At 36.8% G+C, this 22,590-nt stretch overlaps 3 protein-coding genes and 1 long non-coding RNA gene across 4 annotated transcripts; 1 reads left to right on the top strand and 3 right to left on the bottom strand.

The window, feature by feature from the left end:
* The first annotated feature begins 213 nt into the window (after nucleotides 1-213).
* Nucleotides 214-14,987, top strand: LOC132055812 (G patch domain-containing protein TGH). Its single transcript, XM_059447810.1, has 16 exons — nucleotides 214-518; nucleotides 1,598-1,688; nucleotides 1,805-1,899; nucleotides 2,573-2,673; nucleotides 3,318-3,379; nucleotides 3,460-3,534; nucleotides 4,251-4,402; nucleotides 5,485-5,560; nucleotides 5,684-5,767; nucleotides 5,968-6,045; nucleotides 7,210-7,354; nucleotides 9,010-9,499; nucleotides 9,799-10,083; nucleotides 10,164-10,292; nucleotides 12,714-12,929; nucleotides 13,723-14,987. The coding sequence occupies exons 1-16, from the start codon at nucleotides 384-386 to the stop codon at nucleotides 14,521-14,523; spliced, it is 3,015 nt and encodes a 1,004-aa protein (XP_059303793.1). The 5' UTR covers nucleotides 214-383; the 3' UTR covers nucleotides 14,524-14,987.
* Nucleotides 4,736-5,247, bottom strand: LOC132055813 (uncharacterized). The gene is made up of 2 exons (XR_009414654.1): nucleotides 5,111-5,247; nucleotides 4,736-4,806 (listed from the first exon to the last, which is right to left on the bottom strand). It is a non-coding gene; the product is annotated as an uncharacterized LOC132055813 (long non-coding RNA).
* Nucleotides 14,988-16,083: 1,096 nt separating the features above from the next.
* On the bottom strand, nucleotides 16,084-17,231 carry LOC132058161 (probable calcium-binding protein CML15). Its single transcript, XM_059450713.1, has one exon. The coding sequence runs from the start codon at nucleotides 17,015-17,017 to the stop codon at nucleotides 16,508-16,510; it is 510 nt and encodes a 169-aa protein (XP_059306696.1). The 5' UTR covers nucleotides 17,018-17,231; the 3' UTR covers nucleotides 16,084-16,507.
* Nucleotides 17,232-18,847: 1,616 nt separating this feature from the next.
* On the bottom strand, nucleotides 18,848-19,507 carry LOC132058160 (uncharacterized). Its single transcript, XM_059450711.1, has one exon. The coding sequence runs from the start codon at nucleotides 19,466-19,468 to the stop codon at nucleotides 19,124-19,126; it is 345 nt and encodes a 114-aa protein (XP_059306694.1). The 5' UTR covers nucleotides 19,469-19,507; the 3' UTR covers nucleotides 18,848-19,123.
* Nucleotides 19,508-22,590: the final 3,083 nt, after the last annotated feature.

The raw sequence follows: 22,590 nt of genomic DNA, 5'->3' as shown, positions 1-22,590 counted from the left end.
ATCAAATTTTACATTTAAAAATTTAAAATCATGATTTAAAATTCCAAATTACATTATTCTAGAAAATTTGGGATATGATATAAAGTTAAAATTGATATTTTTGTACAAATTATTATATAAATAAATGCTGATTTAAAATCAAAATATGAAAAGTTACTAATAGTTTGCAAAACGAATAGGTATTATTTTCCAACCGACCCGTAACTAAGGCGAACCGTCATGAGCCCCGCGGAGTGTAGAAGTGACGCCGTTAGCTAATATCCGCTCTCCGGGAGTCGAATCAACGATCACAACATTGTACTATTATCAAATCAATCAAGGGAGCTAGGTTTTATAAGTAGCAATTGGCTGAACCTATTTTTACCCGTATGATATAGAAAAAAATGGATAGCGATGAGGAAGATTTCGTGTTCTATGGAACACCTATTGAACGAGAGGAAGATGTCACCACCCGCAAGAAGAAAGCCGTTGCTGAGGCATCTGGCCAGTTGCGAACCCTTCCCGCTTGGAAACAAGAGGTACTCTATTTCACGCTGTTTCAAAATTGAAATATTTCCTGTTTATCGAATCCTTTATTACAAGTTTGAACTCTATGTTTTAGAGAACAAGGCATAAAGATAATGGTCAATAACATACTCAACTATCACTTTTTTTCCGCGAGTTTCACACCATAAACCCGAACTATCACAATCTATGTATTAAAACACAGCTCAAAATTCAGGTAGGAAAAGGGAATAGCTGAGAGTTAATGTGTGTTTTTTTATCAGTTGTTTCCTTTTCTTTGATGGCGATAATTCAGGTAGGAAAAGGGAATAGATGAGAGTTAAGGTGTGTTTTCTTATTAGCTGTTCCCTTTTCCTACCTGAACGGGAATAGCCGAGAGTTAAGGTGTGTTCTTTTATCAGCTGTTTGCTTTTTCTACCTGATTGATGGTGATAATTTAGGTATGAAAAGGGAATAGCTGAGAGTTAAGGTGTGTTTTTTATCAGCTGTTCCCTACCTGATTGAGGGTGATAATTTAGGTAGGAAAAGGGAATAGCTGAGAGTCAAGGTGTGTTTTTTTATCAGCTGTTCCCTTTCCTACCTGAACGATGGTGATAATTTAGGTAGGAAAATGGAATAACTGATTGTGAAGGTGTGTTTTATTACTACACAGATGGTGACAGTTCAGGTAGGAAAAGGAAACAACTGAGAGTTGAGGTGTGAAACTTGCGAAAAAGGGATAGTTCAGGGTGTGTTTTTGACCATTCACTCTATGATGGATTAACGTTTTTTTTTTTTTTTTTTTTTGGCTTGTTTCTTGTGTGAAATTAGTAGAAATGTAAGCCTTGTTTACTCGACATTGCGAGGCACCCCCTTTTTTTTTTTTTGGTTGTGAATATAATGTCGTCCTTGTTGAGATTGAGGTGGTTTACACTGATACTATGAGAAAGTTGATAATTTGTTTTAATGTTTTGAAGAACCTTTAGAACTCTATTAATACCGATAGCTATGCTAATTAAAATAGGTGCTTAATCAAAGCTTTTCATCATCAGAAGCTTTATTGTTTATATTCTTCCATCTGAATTTCTTACTTATTAACAAAATTGATTTTCAGGTCACGGACGAAGAGGGACGGAGGAGATTTCATGGGGCATTTACTGGTGGTTTTTCTGCTGGATACTACAATACAGTTGGCTCAAAAGAGGGTAGAATGTTTTCCATTTTATTGTTTTGCTTCATTTGAGTGACGTTTTTCTTGATAATTTTATTTTGGACCTATTTACGTGAGATTCTTTATGAACCATCTATAACAATGTTGTAGGATGGACTCCACAGACATTTACGTCGTCTAGGAAAAACAGAGCTGAAGTCAAGCAACAGAGTCTCTTTAACTTCTTGGATGATGATGAGAAAGCTGTAAGTTCTCTTCCTTCATAGATATAAGAACATATATATGGTATACTATTTTGCATACGAGTTGCGCCCAAAGAAGTCAATCAAATCTTTGATTAAACATCAGCTTTTGGCTGGAGAATATGAAAGAGTGCGGGATGCTCTTCTTAGGATGCTTACTCAAAAGCTTTGTTGTTATCAATTAACTTCCTCTTGCAAAAATAAGGTTGGAGTTTTTTACTTTAAGAGATATTTCCTGAAAGACACACAATCTCCAGTATATGTTTCTTTTCCGAAAGTCACAATCCCAGGTTCATGCTGTTTCATTAGCCTGTGGAAAGAAAAAACTATGAGTTAACCTATGAGAGACATTCCCCTAAAAAATAGCTGGTTTACTGTTGGCGGTTGAACACATGAAGTGGCATAATTTTGTATGTACCGAATAACAAATCCTTGTAGTTGTATTAACGTTGGGATTGTTTTGTAGTTGTTGTTGAAGAAAGCCATCTGAAGGTTAATGGTTATTTCTCGTAGTCATTGTTGTCAAGCTGATTCTAGTTCTATGACTTCATCATAGTGTCCTTTTGTAAATTATGTGGGAAGTTTAGAATGTCATATATTCGAGTTGAGCTGGTATTGATCATTTGTTCATTTAATTTCTGTTCCCCTAGAAGCTTACTCTGGTTTTACATCACAGGAAATGGAGGGTCGTGTAGGGACATCGATGCAGTATGATACATTTGGATTTACTGCTGCGGAACTTGCTCGTAAACAAGCTGAAAAGGAGCAAAAGCAGAGGTGTTCTGTTGTTCTTAGCTGTTTGTTATGTATAAAATTGTTAGTTTGTAGCTTAGACTTTAGCTGTTTACTACTTTTTGTCTAATGGCATTCTGTGATTGCTATAATCTAAATATCATTACCTCATGGAGCTGCAAGCCTGTTGCTTGCATCTTTTCTTTTACTGTTGAAAGGATCTTATGTTCATTTTTCTTTAAGGCATATTCTTTAAATACTATGATATATGCTTTTGTATCTTCCTGAACGATCTTGTGACTATAACGTGAGTACTCAATGGTGAGATAGTAAATGCATGACCTGAGACAACCCTAGACTCCTATGATGTACAGATATTATTCTGATTGATATGCGTAGTTGACATTGAGAATAGTTTTCTCGATATACCAGGAGTATAGCTGCGCTTATTTGCTGTGCTCCGCTACGCTATCCATGCCAGGCCTACCCTATTCAACATGATTGAGCTAATTGTTGTGTTAATCTTTTAACTTTCTTTCATTTGTGTTGGTTGCATCTTCGTTTGAGTAGAACTGGATTGAAGGAACCTCGATGCTTGAATTCCTTTTTTGAGCTATGAGTTAATTATTCTTTTTTTTTTTTTTCTTATCTTCACTTTTCATACTTTTAACATCTTGCTTGAACTGCAGGCCCTCTGCTATACCTGGACCAGTTCCGGACGAAGTGGTACTTCCAGTGACAGAGTCCATTGGTCTGGTTCTATGTACATTGATAAGTACATTTTTTGTGAAGAGAATAATATCTCACTATGTTATTCTTATTTTTGGGCAGGACTCATGTTACTGCAGAAGATGGGATGGAGACGCGGTCGCTCAATTAAGAGCTCACATACTGATTCACTATATAGTATGCGTGTCCATTAAGCTCCCCTTTTTCTTATGTCATGCTTAGTCTGTTGGATATATTAATGACTTAATGTACTGTGCATTACCTGGCAAGCAAAGAAATTTGGCAATGGACTTAGTTCGGACACAGGTTTTAAACTGGTTGAAGAAAAGCTGTTAAGGGTGGGACGAATTATTCTTGTACTAGTTTCACAGAGTGCTTTACCTTTTTCCTAGAGAGTGTAGTTTTTTTGACTCTGGTAGAACTGTTAGGTATGGTTGGACATTGAAAATTTTAGATAGTCCAATCAGTTCTTGACAGATGCCAGAAGCAAACATGTTGGAGTTAACAAATGGACCTTACTAGACAGGTTTTGCATTGGTTTAAGAAAGCTATTTAGACTGGAAGTCTGAACTTATTTGACAAATTTCAGCAGAATTTTTTCTGTTGATCCTTGAGAGTTAATCTGATGATGCCCAAACATTTCCCATGCACATTTATGGGATATATTCAGCATCTGTGAATACCCTCAAAGAGAATTGGGCTACCTTTTAGAAGCTATCAGTTTAGGACTTTGTTCTTGGTGTAGTTGTTTTTGGTCTTAGTGTTTGATAATCGTTCAAGAAAAGAATTCAATCATTTTGAAATTAAACATATAATTCTCTTGCTTTATAATTATGAGTGAATTTGTTGCTATCAATCTATTCTTTAAACATGTTTCTCCTTTTGATTTGCAGATGCTAAGAGAGAGGCAAGAAAAGCTTTTCTTGCATTTTCTTTTGCTGATGCGGACGCACAACCTTTGAGCTCTGGGCTAGTTGAAGATGCTACTGATAATATTATGGATCTACCAACTGATGATGGGAGCCAGTTTTCTAAAAGCACCCCGGTGTGAACTGATGCTTTATTTCTTCAAGGCTGTTCTTTGTCATCTAGGCTTTATATTTGTCTTCTATATTTCTGTTTCGAAAGTAAACAGTTTCACTGTCTTATTACTTGCATTTCATCTTCATGGCAGTGCTTCATTTAGTCTATGTTGTGAAACCAGGAAACTGGGATGGCGATTGTGAGTGTAAAAGTTTTGGGTTTTCAGCTGTACTTTTTCTTCTTTGGGTGATGCAATGGGTTGCTACCGATTTTCTCAAAGCACTCCGTTTGTTACTTCAAAATGCCCCTAATCTTTAGGAGAAGGGTTGTTGTGCTGATTTAGTTATTTTTTTAATAACTGGAACAACGGCAGGTTGTCTATAGTGAACCTTTGATTGTATGATTGCTGGAGTTCATTCAGTTCACCTTTTTATTTGGTGAGAGAAGGAATGTCAACGCTAGTGGTTACCCCTATAGAACTAAGTTTGTAATTTTGTACGGCCTCTTTTTTTTTTTTTTTTTTTTTTTTTTTTTTTTGGGGGGGGGGGGGGACTTTTATATATATGAATAGTATCGAACGTGTGGAGGGATTTTGGTTTACAACATACTAACTAATTGGATGTATTTTCTGAGCTAATAACATAGCTATTCTGCCTGACATCTTGTTCGTAGAAAAATAATTTGTTACTAACGGAAAATGAAGAGTAAAAAGGAGAATAAAAAGATGTACTCGATAGACAACATTGTAAGATGTACTCAATTGGTGCTCTTAACAAAAACTGCACACATGCTTTTGGAGATTAGTTAATCCAAGAGCAGTCTCTGTTACACCATTCAATGCCAAGAAACTCTCTTCCCAATATTTTCCTGTCACAACCGATAAAGACAAAACGAGATTCTCCATTTGGGTTTGATTGATGCATTCATTCCAATTACATGGTTATACACAGCTCGCGAGATTAGAAGTTTGTCATTTGTTTGCACTTTCTCTTCCTTTTCGAAACAAAATTGTGATTTTGTATCCTTGCAGAAACTTCTATGCTCTCTCTCCTTTTAGTTTTTTGCTTTAATGCACTGGTTCCCTAATATTTTCCTGCTCTTTAGGTTTATATGCTTAACCCAAAGCAAGATTTGCATGGTTTAGGCTATGATCCCTACAAAAATGCTCCTGAGTTTAGAGGTACTCAATGTCTCAACAATAGAGAAAATGTTAACTAATTGGTCCTTATCAAAACATGTGTAATTGATTTGTAGCATATTGTCAGTGAATAAGTGCTTTACCTTTTTTTTTTTTTTCCTTAAGAAAAAAAGAGGTCTCGGCTATCTAAGGGTAAAGAAACTGGGCATCAAGATAGAGTCTTGAAGGACAGCCTATTTGGTTTCAAATGTAAGATTTACCCTCAAGTTTTCAGATTTAAGCTTGCTTTCCATTTAGTACCTCTTATCTGTGCTTATAGACTGCAAGATTTATCCCTCATATTTTCAGATTTGAGCTTGCTTTCCATGTAGTACCTCTTAATTCTTATCTTCTTTCAAAGACTGGATTACCAATGTAGGCTCTTTAGCTATTTGGGTTGATTTTATCAGCAGGAAGGGTTGCTCCTGGATTTGGTGTCGGGGCTCTTGAAGACCTTGATGTTGAAGATGAAGATGTGTATGCATCAGGTTATGTCTTTTTCCTTTTGGCTGTAAATCCAGTTATTATAAATAAACAAATACCAGTCATTTTCTTTTTTTGATATGTACAAGTATCACTCAATTAGTTAGCAATATGGATTACAGAAATTCCTGTTCTTCTCTTATCAAGACAACACCATAGTTTTCCCTTGTGTCTACTTTTTTGTTTCACTGCAGAAACTTTGGTGCTGCTTTATGCTTATACCAGTCACCACCACTAAGTTTATGTTTCTCCTTGGAAGGTAGGGGGGCGAGGTCTGCGTACACTTTACCCTCCCCAGGCCCCACATTGTGGGATTTCATTGGGTATGTTGTTGTTGTTGACTGGCCCGGGGAAGGGGGAGGCAGTAGTGGTTGGTGGGCCAAAAGTATGGAATAGGATTATTGAGGCATAAAAAGAATTTGAAATTCATATGTTGTCAATATGGGATTCGATTTGTGCAAAATGCACAAGTAAACTCTATGAAATTCCCTCTATAGGAGCAATTTATTCCCTTCTTGTACTCAAGTTTGGTTTATGTTTGCAAAATATTTATACTATCTTTTATTTTCTTTCCTTATTTGCACTTTTCAAGAAAGCAGTAGTGTCTTTAAATTAGAGATTACAGCTTCATTTTGTCGTCACATGAAGAGAAAGAAATGCCATTGTCTTTGAACACAAGAAGGACAATGTAGTTTATCTTAAACTCAAATGTATATTCTTGCTTAGTTTTTGGTGCGATGAAGCTACGTGCATTTGTTTAAGAGTTGGATGCTATGGTTGACTTTCTCAGCTCTTTACCTACACTGTAAAGTTCTTTTTCTTGATGTACTTCGCCTTGACATTTTCTTAATGATGGGGATCCGTATGTCTTCTTATTATTTATCATAAAAATCCTTTTGCCATCCCGGATCTGCAGTACTTTTGTTCCTTCTCTCAAGTATACTTTCATGAATAAAGTCCAGTGTTGTCTTGTTAATGCTCCTTTGATCCAGTTTGCAGGTTAGAAAATTGCAGAATATGAAAGCTTTTTTTCTTCTAATTTTGGTTGCTCTTGTAACCTTGCATTCTAGGTCCTTATTTGCCCCCCTCGAGCTGGTATTGGTGCGGAGTAGGGGGGAAAATAGCAGCTCTCTTGAAAGTTTCTTATCTTGACTAGTATTTCTCACCAGGTTATGACTTTGAAGAGACTTATGTTGAAGAAGTTGAAGAGCCTTCAAGACCAAAGGTGGAGAATCTGAAAATGTTGGACAGGAAGGCACATGATGTTTTACCTGGTTTTAGTGCTGCTTCAAAGTCCGACTATCAGCTGGAAAGGTATTTTCATGAGACGTATTCTTTTACTGAAAGATACTCAATCTGTTGGTTTCTTTCCATCTTTAATTATTTGCTTTTGTCACTGCACATGCTTTAGAGCAATTAAATCTAGAAGATAAAAAAAACCATATGGGGGCTGGGGCATAGACCATTGAAGTATGTCATTTTATTTTCTTGGTTGGATAAAGGAAACACATTTGAGCAGCACCAGTGGGTGCACACAGATAGGACTAACAAGAAAACAGCCTATATGTCACTGTTGAAGTAACTAAAATCTCTTGTAATGGACACATAACTAGAATATCTTTTGGACATCTTCTATTCACCTAATATATATTGTGCATGGACCAACATGTTCAAATTGCTGTCTATACCTACAACCCCTGTTTTCTGTCTGGATTTGTATATTCTAGCACTAGGCTATGCAGATAAACAAGTCCTGATGGAGGAATGTATTAACAAAGGATACAACAACATACCCAGTGTAATCCCATTGAGTGCGGTCTGGGGAGGGTGGGTGTGTACGCAGCCTTACCCTGAAGGTAGAGAGGCTGTTTCCGATAGACCCCCGGCTCAAGTAAAGCATATCAAAATCAGAAAGAAAAGGATGTTGAGCAGAAAACTGAAAATGTGCTACAAGTCTTGGTCCCTCTTATCCAAAAAATAATAGCGTCTGGGTCTTCCCACTTTAGATGAAGATGCCTTTTATATTACAACTTCCCCTTTTTTCTTGAAAATGAGACTTCTCAAGAATGCTTTGTACTTGTACCCTAGGGTGTGGTCTATTGATCAATGACATTGTGAAACCTTGGAGATCATGGTTCATATTTCAACAGAGCCAGAAAACACTAGGTGATTTCTTCCCATATGTCTTAAGGCTTTGTGGATAGAGTTACATGGTATGTACTGGTAGGGTAGTAGTTACCTGGTGGAATAGTCGAGGTGCGCAGGCTGGTCCGGACACCGTTCTTATAGAAAAAAGGGTGAATGTTGTGGATTTTTAAGATGAGAAACCTGGTTGGCATGATAAAAGCGAGAGATGTTCATCTGTCAGAAATGTAGGAATCTTGCTGTTTCAGCACTGACAGACAGTATTGCCTAGACGAATAGTTCCATTCATAAGCCTTTAACAACCCCCCCCCCCCCTCTCCCCTCTCCCCCCCCCCAAAAAAAAAAAATTATTGATAAGAATTAATAGAAAAATATAATCATTGATTCATGATGTACTCATTTATGATTTGAATAGCAATTGAGCTTATTGCTTCTTTTCCAAAAAAAATAAAATAAAAAAAATCTGACACCCTTTTTAGTTCTTCCACAAATATTTTTGGCTCTCTCCGATGAGGGTCATCATATTGCTTTTCTTGTGATAATGAAGGATTTAATGATTGTCTTTTTCTTTGCCGCATCTACTTTATAGCTGCCATTTTTCTAGATGTGATCAATGAATTATGGGGTTACTGGAATTATGAGGTTGCACTGGTCAAAAAGGAATTATGAGGTTACTAGTACATGCATCTACTGCATGTAGAATTAAGTCTGTTTCTTGTGTTCTAGAAATTGGTGCCTTTAAGGTGTCTGGTTGCATATGATGAAAACACTGACAACCTTTTTTTTTTTTTCTCTAACTCAAATTTATTGAACTATGTCAACAGATTTGATCCTCCAGTGATACCGCAGAATTTTGTTTCCCATCATAAGTTTGCAGCTCCCCTCGAATCTGATAATAAGGCTCCTAATCTCCCTCCCCCTGTTGCCCCTCCCCCAGAGGATAATAATCTTAAAATATTGATTGAAGGGTTGGCTACATTAGTAGCTCGTTCCGGTAAATTACTTGAGGACCTTTCCAGAGAAAAAAATCAGTTCAACCCTCTATTTGGTTTCCTGAATGGAGGAAAAGGTCATGAATATTATGCAAGGAAACTTTGGGAGGAGAGACAGAAACGTAATGATCAAGGCAAACAACAGTTGGATGCAAAAATGTCTCGGAAAGTGCAGAAGATGACAGCAGAAAGCCGTGGCCAGATATTAGGAGAGAAGCCTATTGAAAGAAGCTTGAGAGCTGCAAATTCCTCTGGTATATCTGTTGATGCAATCAATCTCTCGTCCAATCTTTCAGATACATTCACCAAACCTGCGTCAATGGTTAGTGGTTTAGTACTATGTAGCTTTTTTTTTTTTTGCTTAATTATTTGGCTCAAGTTTTAGTTGAAAAATGATATTTTTTAAATAAGAAGCATCAAACTGGCCACTCTCCCTTCTAGTTGAAAGTTTTCTTGTTCATATACTGAGCTGTATTCAGCTTTGGTGTTGAGTAACTAGTAAATTAGTATTAAAGGCTTAAAAAAAGCTTGAGTTTAGAAAGGTATACTTTAATTAGTTTTTGCCATCATGTGCACTGGATCTTGTTTTGGTGTTTGTTGATTCTGAACTTCTGTCTGCAGAATGAACTTCTTGAATCTGCAAAACCTTTTCAAGATGATCCTGCTAAGCAGGAAAGGTTCGAGCAGTTTCTGAAGGATAAATACCATGGAGGTCTTCGCCCTAAAGACGGTAGTGGAGCCAGTAATATGTCAGAAGCTGCGCGTGCTCGTGAAAGATTAGAATTTGAGTCTGTAGCCCATACAATAAATAAAGGAAAACAGGGAAAAGAAAGCGTTCCACCTAATGAGTTGTTCTCAAGTACGTTAGCTACTGCAGGATTGCAATTTACTCCTGGAGCAGCAGAGGTACGTACATTATCCAACTTCTGAGTGGACGTTCTTAAGTTCGCAGTTTTGTCCTGTTTTCTAACTGCTGTGTCGTGCAGCTATCTAAATTTGGCCAAGATGATGGTATAGCGGCAACAAGTATGTACCCAAAACGGGAGGAATTTCAGTGGAGACCTTCATCTATTCTGTGCAAGCGCTTTGATCTTATTGACCCTTATATGGGCAAGGTACCAACAAGTACTGTATAGTTCATGATTGTTATGTGTCAATCTCCCAAATGATTCTTCTAAACCTCTATCAAACTCCACCCTTCTACCTTAGCTGTGCTGTGGTATCTCCTGGAGAAGTTGCAGCTGTTGAAGTCATAGACTTTTTCTTTTTATGAGAATTCAGTTGGGCTTCCTGTGTTTTCTCAGGAAAGCTCTTCTTTGTTCATTGACAGTTATACGCATGCTTCTAGGCTCTAGCTAGCAGTGAGGTTGGTTACCTGTCTATTCAAGCCTTGCATCAGTTTGAAATCTATTGGTAATTGATATTTAGGAAGAAGCCCCGTTAAAGCCTAAGTCTAATTCAAAGTAAAGGCTGAATCCGGGCCAATGGCAGTTCAACTGTTCTTTCTAGCAGGTGCAATAGCGCACTAGGATTTCTAAATCTTAAGAACTGGAACTCCTCTCCTTATAATCAAGTGGCTTTCAGGTTAAGATGGAAGGGCAGTTGACAGATAGATGATGATGATTGTCATATGGGTTTTTCTCTTTCTTTCCTCTAATCTGAATGTCACTGTAATAAAACATTCTAGAACATAGGGACTTTCTGAATTTCTTTTCTAATAGCCTGTTTGGCTAAAGCTTCTAGGAGGCCAGAAGTTCTTTTTTTCTCCCCAAAAGTGCTTATTAAGAGAGTTGAGGTGTTTGACCTACCTTTTATTTAAGAGAAAAATAAGTGCTTTTGAGTAGTAAAAGATGATGTTTTAGAGGCTGAAAATTGTAGCTTCTCTAAAAGCAGAAGTGAAGCTGTTTTTAATTTTCCTCTTGGTAAAAATACCCTTACCAAAATAATTTATAGACCAAAATAACCCTACTTAATTTAGCCTAATATTTACACTATTCCAATCGCAATTCTCCTCCCCAATGTATTTTTATAGTTGTTGAATGACATTTTGATATATTTAAAGCATCTTGAAAGAATAAAGTACTTTTTCATTTTTATTTTCATATTTTACTTGAATAAAATGAAAAACTTAATTATAATTTTTCATAATAAATATTTAAAATTATTTATCTCGTTAAATAATATTAACTATTAAGTAAATCTTTTCATGTCGTTATTCGTATTTTGACATGCAAAAAGTACTCTTTTAAAAAGTTAGGCCAAACACAAGTTGCTGCGCGAAAGTGCTTTTCAGATTGATTAGCCAAACACAAATTGCTTCTCCAAAAACACTTTCTCGAAAAGTACTTGTGAAAGCCGCACTTTTCAATAGAGTTTTTGAAGACAAATGCAATTCTGTGCAGAAAATCAAGATGAATTGTATTAGTTTGTTTCACTTTTGGTGTAAAGAAAACTATGTAGAGGAGGTTGAATCACTAGTTGATATGATAGGTTCCTTGTGAAGTAGTAGTCCTGAGCATGGGATTTAATGGACTGAATGAATTTAGGCTTTATATTGTGATGTACTCTGTACTTATAATCTGGGAAAATAAAGGTATCTCCTTGTTATCCCTAGAAATATAGTCGCTTCTGAGTAAAATTACTTGTAAATGGCCTTTTTCCTAAAAAAATTCTTCAACTCTCAAAATGTCTCATTTCTACATTTGCTTTCAGTGCCTCTTAATTTTTCTGCTCTGGAAAATTGTCCTTGTTACACGTACTTTCTGACATCTATAAATAGGTGAAACATACAATAACAAAATACCCAGTGTGGTCCCATAAGTGGGGTCTGGGGAGGGTGGGGTGTATGCGGGTAGAGAGGCTGTTTCTGATAGACCCCCGGCTCAAGAAAAACGGTTTTCAGAACAGGTTTGAAAAATATGCAAAGAGTAAAAAAAGCTATGATGAAAATGTTGAAAGAGTACTGACAACAAAATGATAAAGATGACCAAAGTAAAAGAAACAACAGTAGTAATAAAGTTGAAGAATAAGATAATGCTAGCATAATAGTAATACTACTAGTGAGGGAGCAGATAGGTGCTCCAGGCAATAACCATGCTCTTACCACTGGGAAGAGAGAGATTGCTCGACTACCTACTAACCTTCTACCTTGATCCTCGCCTTCCGTGCTCTCCTATTTAGGGTTATGTCCTCGGTGAGCTGAAGATGTGCCATGTCTTGTCTAATCACCTGTCCCAATTCTTCCTCGGTCTACCTTTACCTCTCCTCAGAACTATCATTGTCAACCTCTTGCACCTCCTCATTGGGGCATCTGTGTTCCATTGCTCCTCCTCTTTACATGCTCGAACCATCTCAGTGTCGCTTCCCGCATCTTGTCCACCTCAAAGGCCACTTCCACCTTGCCCCGTAGAGATGAAACATATTTATCTAATTTATGAAGTCATTTTAATGCATCTTTCTTCTGTCATTTTCTTACTGCTTCTTCTGTTATATTTCATTTCATCAAAGTTGACTGAGCTCCATTTTGTATTATGCAGCCACCCCCAGCTCCACGCGCGAGGGGCAAATTGGACTCACTTATATATTTGCCTGATTCTGTTAAACCTCCAAAGCTTGAAGATGACGTTTCTGGGAATAGGAGCCAATTCTCTCTCCAGGAAGGCCATATAGACGGAGGAAAAGAAATGGCTGACCAGGAAATTGAGGTTGATGCAGAACCGGAAAATGTTGAAAGGCCTGTTGATTTGTACAAGGTATTTAGTCTTATTCAAATTTGTTGTTAAAATATATAGCTCCTTATTAAAGGAGAGTGTTCTGGCTAAGTTCTCTTTTGTTTGGAATATGATGTTCAGAATACAGATTTTGCTACTCCGTCTTTGTTACTGTAATTGATCATTTTTAGTATTAAGGGACAGCAATAGTATCTCTATTATGCTTTGCTTCTAGTTGTTTCTTCGTTACCTCGAGGTTTCAAACTAGTGCTTTAGATTACTTGGTATTTTTAGGGAGGTCAAAAGGGTTAGAGGCGTGGAATGTTTCTTCTCTTATTTTCTTTGGTTGATGAGGGGTTGGGGTGGGTTATTTCCTTCCTAATTTGTAGCTCCAAGGATGGGTGCAACGGCAGTCGTTTGTTACTTTCTGATTGTCCATTTTTCCATGGAATTCCTCCCTGCTTTGTGTATCAAGAAAATCTCATGAACTGAGCTAATGCTAGGATTAGTTGGTTCAGTTTCCTAGTGCATCACCTGAAATGCCACTTCTGGTGAAGGATAGATTTTGACATTTTGTTTTTAATTATTTTAAAAAGTAGTCGAATATGAAACTGCGTTAGTGGTGTTTCAAGGTCAAGGAGATATGATTTTTTCTTCACCTCTTTTTCTTTTCTTTGTTCCCTGTTATGGGAGTGGGATGGGGTTCTGGTGTTTGATAGGAGATTTTAAGATCAATCTGCTGATGAAAGAGTAGTATGAATTCATTTACCTAGTGTGCTTTGTTTCCTTTGCTCAAGTTTACAGCTTTTAATATTGGTTAAATATTCATTTGTAGGCTATATTCTCTGATGATTCGGATGATGAAGCGGAAACTACTAATCAGAATGCTGTGGAGGATCCTCAAACGAAGGTTGAAGCTGTTAATACAACTTTAAATCGATTAATAGCTGGTGACTTTTTAGAATCATTGGGTAAAGAACTGGGTTTGGAGGTTCCCACTGATATGCCTAACCCAGAAAATAAAACCAGTAACCCAGCTAAAAAGGACACTGTTCCGGTAGATCTGAGAGCAAAAAACATTAACCAATCTGGTAATGGTACATCATCTACTTTCGATGCTGTTTGTGCGGATTTGTCAGATCCGGTATTGGCAGTGGGAGATAATAATCAGAACATCCCTCGAGAGGGTAGATCTCCTATGGAAGGAACTACAGATATCAACACTCGGAAAAATGGTGGCAGGGGAACGGGAACTGAAAGCTACAGGGAAGATGTTCGAAAGAATAGGTTTGAAACAGAAGCTCAAATAAATATACATGCAAAAGCAAAAGGAGATCAGCACCGAAATAAGAACAGCAGTTCATCCGAGGATGAAATTGGTAGAAAGCGCAGGCGACGGAACAGAAGCAGCAGTCCAGTGGGGGATGTATCTTCTGATTCAGCCGAGGATTATAAAGACCACCGTTCAAGGTCGAGGAGGAAAAGATCATCTCATGAAAAGAGTAGTAGTAAGAGGCACTCAAAGCACCATAAGCATAGAAGGAGAGACTCTCGGAGTCCTAGTAGACATTCCCGTCATGGTTCAGAAAAAGAACACCGAGAAGCCAAGAGAGAGAAGCGTAAATACAAGGACTGAAATGGTTTGACTATATGACCTATTTGAAATGATCCGAGTTACTTGAACTTATGCTGATTGTATATCTAAGATGTCCCAGATACATGGTTTGTTACTGCTGGAATAGTTCATGCGCCTTGGTTTTACTATTTTGTTCCCTTTTCAGTGCTATGAGCTCTTTCTCTTTGGTCAGGCTATTGGTGCAAGAAACCGGATGCTGAAGATTCACCAGCAACATCCATTGACTTGCAAGATTTGATATTGGTTAGGTCTGTTTTCCGGCTTATTCCCAGTGATCAAGCTTTTGATTGTACACAGTTGTATAATGGTATGGTGGGTCTGAATTCTCCTTCGTGCTTGTGTTACAAAATGGTTACTTAATGTTAAAAATACCAGCTATAATTCTTTCTGAAGTCTTCGGGATTCGTTATGTATGTTGTATGTGATTCCCTATTTAATCCATGAGCAAGACGGTTTATTTGTTCTGTTTCTATGTTCTCAATACTTCTTTTCCTTTTCCTTCTCTTTTTCCTTTAAGGAGGCTGCAATGGATACGACAACCCGGGAGGAATTAGCAGACGGTGTATGCGATTTGAAGTTTAGATTGTTAAGGTGCTGCTTTGCTAGAAAGAGCTTTGCATTCTCCATCTTTTAAATGAAAAGAACCTCTGGAATGATGATTATGGAGCAATGCATCTGATTTCGAGCTGATGCGTTGCTAGAAAGCATACTGCCTTTGGTGCAATTATTTTATTTTTGACTAAGTGGGCAATAAGCTTGTATAATGATGCATCCCCTACAGGCAAACTAATTGACCTTAGGCTGGAGTCGACTATTCCCCGAAAATCCCTTGTATTATTTGCTGGTTGCTGCTAATAGTCTTTCAATAACATGACAACCTGTCACCATTTTCTAATAATTTATCTCACCTGCTATATCCATTCATATTGGTGGGTGATGCTTTCTGTCAAGGGAGAGTACTTTAGCCAACTGGCTGATTATCTTACTAGAAAACTCACCGATTGCTGGTTTCACAAGAGAAGCTCTCCTTGCGCTTCAGAAATTCTGCCTACTTTCTGCTACTGCGGATGTCATAATTTCTCCGTCTAATCGCCTCTTTTAAGTGTTGAGCTTTCGAGACATTGGACTGAAGAATTTCGGATTAAAGATTTAGGGCGTGTTAGGCAGAAAATGTTTTCCAATTTTCCATGTTCGGTTGATCAAAATTTTTGAGAATATTTTCTCTAGGAAACAAGTTCCTTAAAAAATGAGGTAAATGAGTGGAAGTAGGAAAAACAGGTTTCAAAAGTGACATTCCACATTGACTGTGTCCTCCCCTCCTCTAACACACCTCATCTTCACCCCAATCCTCGTAGTCCCCACTTCATCTTATTTATGCAGATTATATCTGAATCTTTGGGATAATATTCTTGGCTTAAATACCAAACACAAAAAAATGAGTAAGAAACTCTCTTATTTTCCTGAAAAACATTTCCCATCATACCGAACACACCCTTACAGTCTATGTGATGGAATACAATGTAAGAATATTTAGTAAAGTTAATCAAGAGTCGCATACAATGTAAGAATATTTAGTAAGGTTAATCAAGAGTCGCCCCAAGAAATCCATCCAGCTTTACCTTAATGGGAACTAGGAAGTTATAGAGGAAGAAGTCCAGCAGCTAGCCAGCTAATTCAATAATAGATGTATTTGAATAGCCAAGAGTTGAACCAAGGAAAATACAGGTAGACATATTTTTTCCTTTCTCTCAAGGGGAGAAAAGAGTCAGAAACCGGGCCGAGGAGCAGGGAATGGGGGAGTTAGCTTCAATCTACGTATGAATGCTTACCAACAAGTAAAATTCAAAATAAAACATTGATAGACTCAAAACAGCCCAAAACTATTCACAATAACTTAAGATGCTCAGCGCATTGATACCAATTCAATTATGAGATTTGTACAGCTGATTGATACAAATATCAAACCATCAAAGCTTCACTATGGTTATGAAATTGGGATGCCAAGAAATTCCGCAGCAGACCTAGCCATAACAGTTGCAAATTCATTAAAACTAATAACACCATCTCCATCAACATCAGCCTCTTTGATCATCTCAGTAAGTTCGCGATATGACAATGGCTGTCCCATTTTAGCCATTGATCCTGCCAACTCAGCCAACGTAATGTAACCATTTCCATCGCGATCAAACGAACGAAAAACTTCCAAAAGCTGCCCCTGATTTACCAACATTTCTTCATTAATTAAGTCAGGCATAATGGCATTGACAAGTTCATCAAATTCCACAGCACCATTTCCATTAGAATCCATGTTGGCTAATAGAACATGAATTTGGTCCCCATTTGGCTTTAGCCCCAATGAACGCAATAGTGCAGCTAGCTCTAAATGAGTTAGGCTACCATCATCGTCCATGTCAAATCTTGAAAATATGTCCTTTAATTGGTCAAGTTGATCAACTTTAAGCCTTGACATAATTTGTTTTCCTCTTTTCTTCATCGTTTGTATATATGTTTTTGGTATTATTTAGCTAGGACTATTACAAGAAACGAAACAACAGGACAAAAAAAAGGAAAAGAGAAAAAAATAGCAAGAGAAAAATTGGTGGTGCTGGGAGGAAATTTAGGCACTGTGGAAGAGGGGGTTCTCACTCTATAATTGGGAGGCTATATATGGATTCCAAGTAATGATTATTGTTGTTGTTTAAAAAATGGGAGTCGGTGGATTTTAATTATTTTTTGACTATGGAAGGATGACATACAGTGTATCTCATTCAAGAATCAAGTGAACCTTCATAGGTCAGTTCGTTGAATTTTCTTAAAGTCAATTGTGTCCATAAGTGGTGGCCCATTTCATTATTGGACTTGATCTTGTGTGCTCCTACTTCACCATGCAAGCTACCCAGAGATTATCTAACCTAATCTAATTTTGATATTCTTATGTGAACTTCAATACATATTTACAAATCCAAAAATGGGTATCCTATCTTTTTATTAGGAAATCGGCAAATATAGCAGCGGAACTATGATTTTAAGTTTATGAATTACGATTTTAAAAAACGCAGTTTACTGGGTTTTTGATAAATTGTTTATATACATATTCAATAAATTTTTAAACGCTATACAAGATTTAAGCCAATATTATCGGGTTCTGGGCAAAACTCTAGCTCCACCCTTAGGCACATACCATGGAAATGCAACTGATTATTACAAATACAGGACTCTTAATAATAGTGGCAGCACGAAGGATAAATTATGAATATGACAATGGAATTACTAAAAGATGCTCTAATATGATGTGAAAAGAGTATGAACATAGAATCTGAAGCCATGAAGCACTAGATGTTGTGAAATCAAACTTTTGGTTATAATATGAGACACTCTTTTTCTCCATATCATACAAGAAGTTTCTTATTCTTTGGAAAAGTTGGAGAATGGCACACCATAAAAGAAATCGCGTCACAAAGATTATGTAGTCCATATTTGTCGGTCTCTCTAATGGGCATAGATACTTGGGCCATGATAAGCCCATGTAAGTTCCAGCGTAGAAACACAAAAACTTCTCGCCTAATAATTTGATTTTCAAGGAGGAAATGCACATTTGTACTTCCACTAAAGTTTGATTTTTTGTTTTGTTGTTTTATCGTTTTCACTTTATTCCTCTGTTAAATATGTGTAAGATATTGGTTTCCCAACTTCAAATTTCATCATAATTACACTTTAAAATGTTTCACCACTTTGTATAAGGAACCACATATTTAAAATTTTAAGTTTATGGGTTTTCTAAGACGCCAGCAAAACTTAAGTTAGTGCCTACTTTGTAGTACTAGATTTCCAACAAACATTTCTTATATATTTTCCAGATTTCTCAATATAAATTGGAACCCGCACTCAATTACCTTAGGAAACCATATTTTTTTGTTTTTAACATTTTTGAGGAGCAATTGAGTGCCATTTGACATAGTTCCACGCGAATCAAAAGAAAAAGAGTAAATCTCACTGATTTTTTGCGGTTGAATCAAAATTACTTTCTTGGTTTGATCTGCAATATTAATATCTTTGGTATCATGATATCCTCGTAGATCTTAATTATACAAAAGAATACAAGATTTTAATGACAATTCATGACTCGTGAACAAAGATGGATCTGACTAATTGTAACCTATATGGATTCATACGAATCCAGTAGTTTTTGCACAGATCTTGAATATGTATAGTATATCAATGAATATTTGATGGTGAACCCGATTATTATTGTATATTAACTTGTGTTTGCTATAGCCTATATATATAGAAACTCATACACTTTAAATTAAAATCCCTATCTTGCTCGTGGAAAGTTACTCATTCTTATTAGTTGAGTTCTTGCTTGTGAAGCGTCCTAAACTTCAATTATATTGTTATAACAAATCGCATTCGCAAGGGAAAATAGCATAATTTAAAGATCACCTGAATATCAAGTAAATAACTTACAAATGACTCTGTTTCTAAACTAGCACATATATGTAGCAATGATCGAGCTTTACACAAATAACCATATTAATATAGTGATCCATTTTACAGCAAACCAGTGCCGGGCATCCAGCCTCAAAAGCCTGTTAATTCATCAAACAACATCTTGCACCTTACCCTCATTGCTACTATCACAACAACTCGTACACCTCCAGCATAATTTTCTCCTCAGCCACCCAAATCCGCAATCTCTCTTTTTAATGCTATCCAACGGCGTTGCAGGCTTCCGTTTACTACAATACCTTCCCACGATACAGGAAAGAATAGCGAGAACGATTAACACAGAGATGACAGCAAAAAATGGCCCTATGGACCCTGAAGAATGCCAAGCGTTGTTTGGCACTGCTTCAGGGTCTGGCAATGATTGTTGAGGTTGTTGCTGCTGCTGCTGCACTGGTACCTGTTCAGTCGGCCAAACTGTTGAAGCTGTGTTTGCCATTTCTTGTTAACTTAAGATACATTGTTTCACAAACAACACATACTATAGATATACACAACGAAAAAGAAATAGAGGACTTTGATGTTCATTAAAAATTTGTAAAAAAGTTATACTTTATGTCGGACGATTAAATGGAACCGCAGAAACATATTTAAAAGGAACAACTGATGATATGTATTGTGCTTTAACTGCTGCTTTCCAAGAAAAGAGTGGGATTACAACTTGGAAAGGAAAAAAGGATTCAGGAGTCTTACGTAGATTATCTCAACTTTAATTTATGCATGTAATTTTAGGTTTCTGCATGTGCTTGTCTGAAATGGATTTGACTATTTACACATAAAGATAAAAAGTCAGTCCCCCATGTGGCTATACTTTGATCTTTTCCCTCCTTCTTGAATAAGTATATATCTTCCTCGCTAAGACATAGGCCATGTGGATATTAGTCAAAGCAGCTGAGTAATCTTTAATGGATTTGATCACTCACATACAGAGGAGGAGCCAGGATTTGGAACTTGTGGGTTTGGGTTTATAATTCTTTAGAGTTACTGGTTCTAAATTAATAATTTGTACATATTTGACAAAAAATTTAATATAAATATATGGTTCGGATGGGTTCGGACCAAAACTACTGGATTCGGCTAGACCCACATCCGAAGGGCTAGCTCCGCCCCCGCTCACATACACTAACCTCCTCAAATAATTTTTACACTATTGATATATTTCAACGTGTTATAGGAGTAATAGGTTATTCAAATTACTCATTTTAATTATTATGGATAATTGTTAATGTTTTCCCTTCTAGAAGAGGTAAAAAAACACTACTACGTGATTCATGCTTGGTAAATTGAATTATTAAATAGCCGTGTTGGTGGGATAGTATATACCAATGAAATAATCGAGTTGCGCACAAATTGGTTCGAACATCAGCTGCCATAAATATATAGTATACTCTATATAGTTACGTTATCTTTTAGATAACCCGAAATAGAAGTTAAAATTCATATTTGATTATTTCTGCATCTTTATTCCTTTAATTCTTCGTACCCAAGTTAGTTAACTATATTCACAGCTTTTAATTTAAAATATGGACCAACATCCTTTTAACTCCCTTTATCTTATTTCTTTTTTAATTCGCTCTCTTTTTTTTTCGCTTCGGATCTAAATGTCGGGGCAATCAGATCTACTAGAGAATTGAAAATAATTGAATGACATTGGTGATTTCAAAAAGTCTGAATTTAATTTCTCCTCTTTGATGGTGGAAAATCAATTAAGAATGATGAAGAGAGGAAAAATGTGCTGTCAATCCAAAAATGAAACTTTGGCGAGCTTAGTAAATGCTATGTTCCACTTCTACCTATTCTTTTGATGTTATCCTCTTATTCACCTCTCTCACCAAATTTTCTGGTAGTGCTCCTTGTTCTATAGTTTTAGTTCATCTTCAAATATATAAAGAGGCTACGTACAGCGTACTTCTTCTATTTGAAAAGACTCTAATTGTTCTGCTTCTGCCTATTCTATTGCAATACAAGAGGCCACCTGCAAAGTAAATTTGACTAGACTCTGAGTTTGTGTGTGCGTCACTGTGTGTGTGTTTTTAATTGTACGTACTTTCACATCGATATTTTTATTGTGCTTCGAGATAGAGGTAAAATAAGATTTAGAGTATGTGGGTGTGAAGGACATTTGGAGCATTTTAATATTATTTTATTAATATATTAAAGTGCCTTATTTAGTCCTAATTACTCCTACACTTTGTGGCCATAAAGTTGGCAGAAGTGGTCTACTTTTCCTCACGGTTTTTTGTGCCTTTAATTGGCCATTACTTTTGTTTTTATTATCTCATTATTCATATGAGTTATGGATGAATGTGGTCTTATTTTCTTTTGTAACCTCCTACTCATAATTCTCCCATATTCTCCATATTTACACCATCTTAATACCCCATTATTCCACTCTTTCATCCAATTCAATTCAAGGATGAATTTTTCAACTATAAATAGTTTGTCATCTTTATTTTGTGGAAGTAGAGAAAAATATATACTTTGGAGAGTTCTTAAAAAGTGAGGAAAATAAAAGAGAGTTTATTAGTTGAAGGAAGGTGTTCTTCTTTTTGGTGAAGCTTTGGACTCAACATCTTGTCCAGAGTTTGTTGAGTTATACGACGTGAACGGGCCGTTGTATCCTGGAGGAGACAAGTCAGAAAGATTACTGCTGGACCGGTAGATTTGCTGCAGTGGACTTGAATCTCCTTAAAGAGAGCGAGATATCCGCGCCTCAGCTATTTGGAAACTAGATTAACTGCCCCTGCAGACTCTTCTTTTGAAGAATCTGATTCGCTAACATTGGTATACTGAATTTGCGGCATGGCATAGAATAGAACATGAATGGCTCTTCTTTGCCAACCTTCGCTTCTAGAAGGAAGTAAGTAGAAGCTGACCCTCCAACATACATTGCAGGGAAGGCCTGTTTGAACAACCTCGGTTAATCGTGTCTTTCTTTGATAAGAATCAATACGATCTTTATAAGGCTCCTCCTCCGAATGAAATTCAATGGGATCCGAGAGACCATGTCTTCATCCATAGGATCCCAAGTACCGGATCAATCAAAAGTTCAATTCTATCCGAACTGCTCATTTTCAAATGATATCCACATTGTTCACAAATATTCATTTTTGATTTCAAAAATTTCTTATAATTTAATCCATAACAAGCGCAAATCCCCATGCCAGACAGGCCGCCCAGTGGGCATGATGTTTTCCTTCATTACAAAAGGATAAAGCGAGTTTACATCATAGTAGTGTAGCTTCTCACCTATTGGTATATACGTATCCACATGACCACCGTAGTAACCTTCTCTCAGAAACCTGTCCTCATTGGGGTTTGGGATGTAGATGGGCCATTTATCTGGTTCGTAGAACTTCTGACGAAAGAGGTATAGCGCCGCCGAAGATATTTTTCTTCATTTTATTTTTCAATTGTAATTGTAATTTCATTGTATTATCAGCAACAGGGTGTTCTACATAAATATGCATAATTTGAGCCGAAACAAATAATATGATTTTCCAGAACGGCATGCCTAGATCTGTCAAGACCTTGAGGATGAGACGTTTTTAGTTGAGTTTT

The sequence above is a fragment of the Lycium ferocissimum genome, chromosome 5 (assembly GCF_029784015.1).
Source record: "Lycium ferocissimum isolate CSIRO_LF1 chromosome 5, AGI_CSIRO_Lferr_CH_V1, whole genome shotgun sequence".
Taxonomy (NCBI): domain Eukaryota; kingdom Viridiplantae; phylum Streptophyta; class Magnoliopsida; order Solanales; family Solanaceae; genus Lycium; species Lycium ferocissimum.
This window is presented reverse-complemented; position numbering and strand designations above follow the sequence as displayed.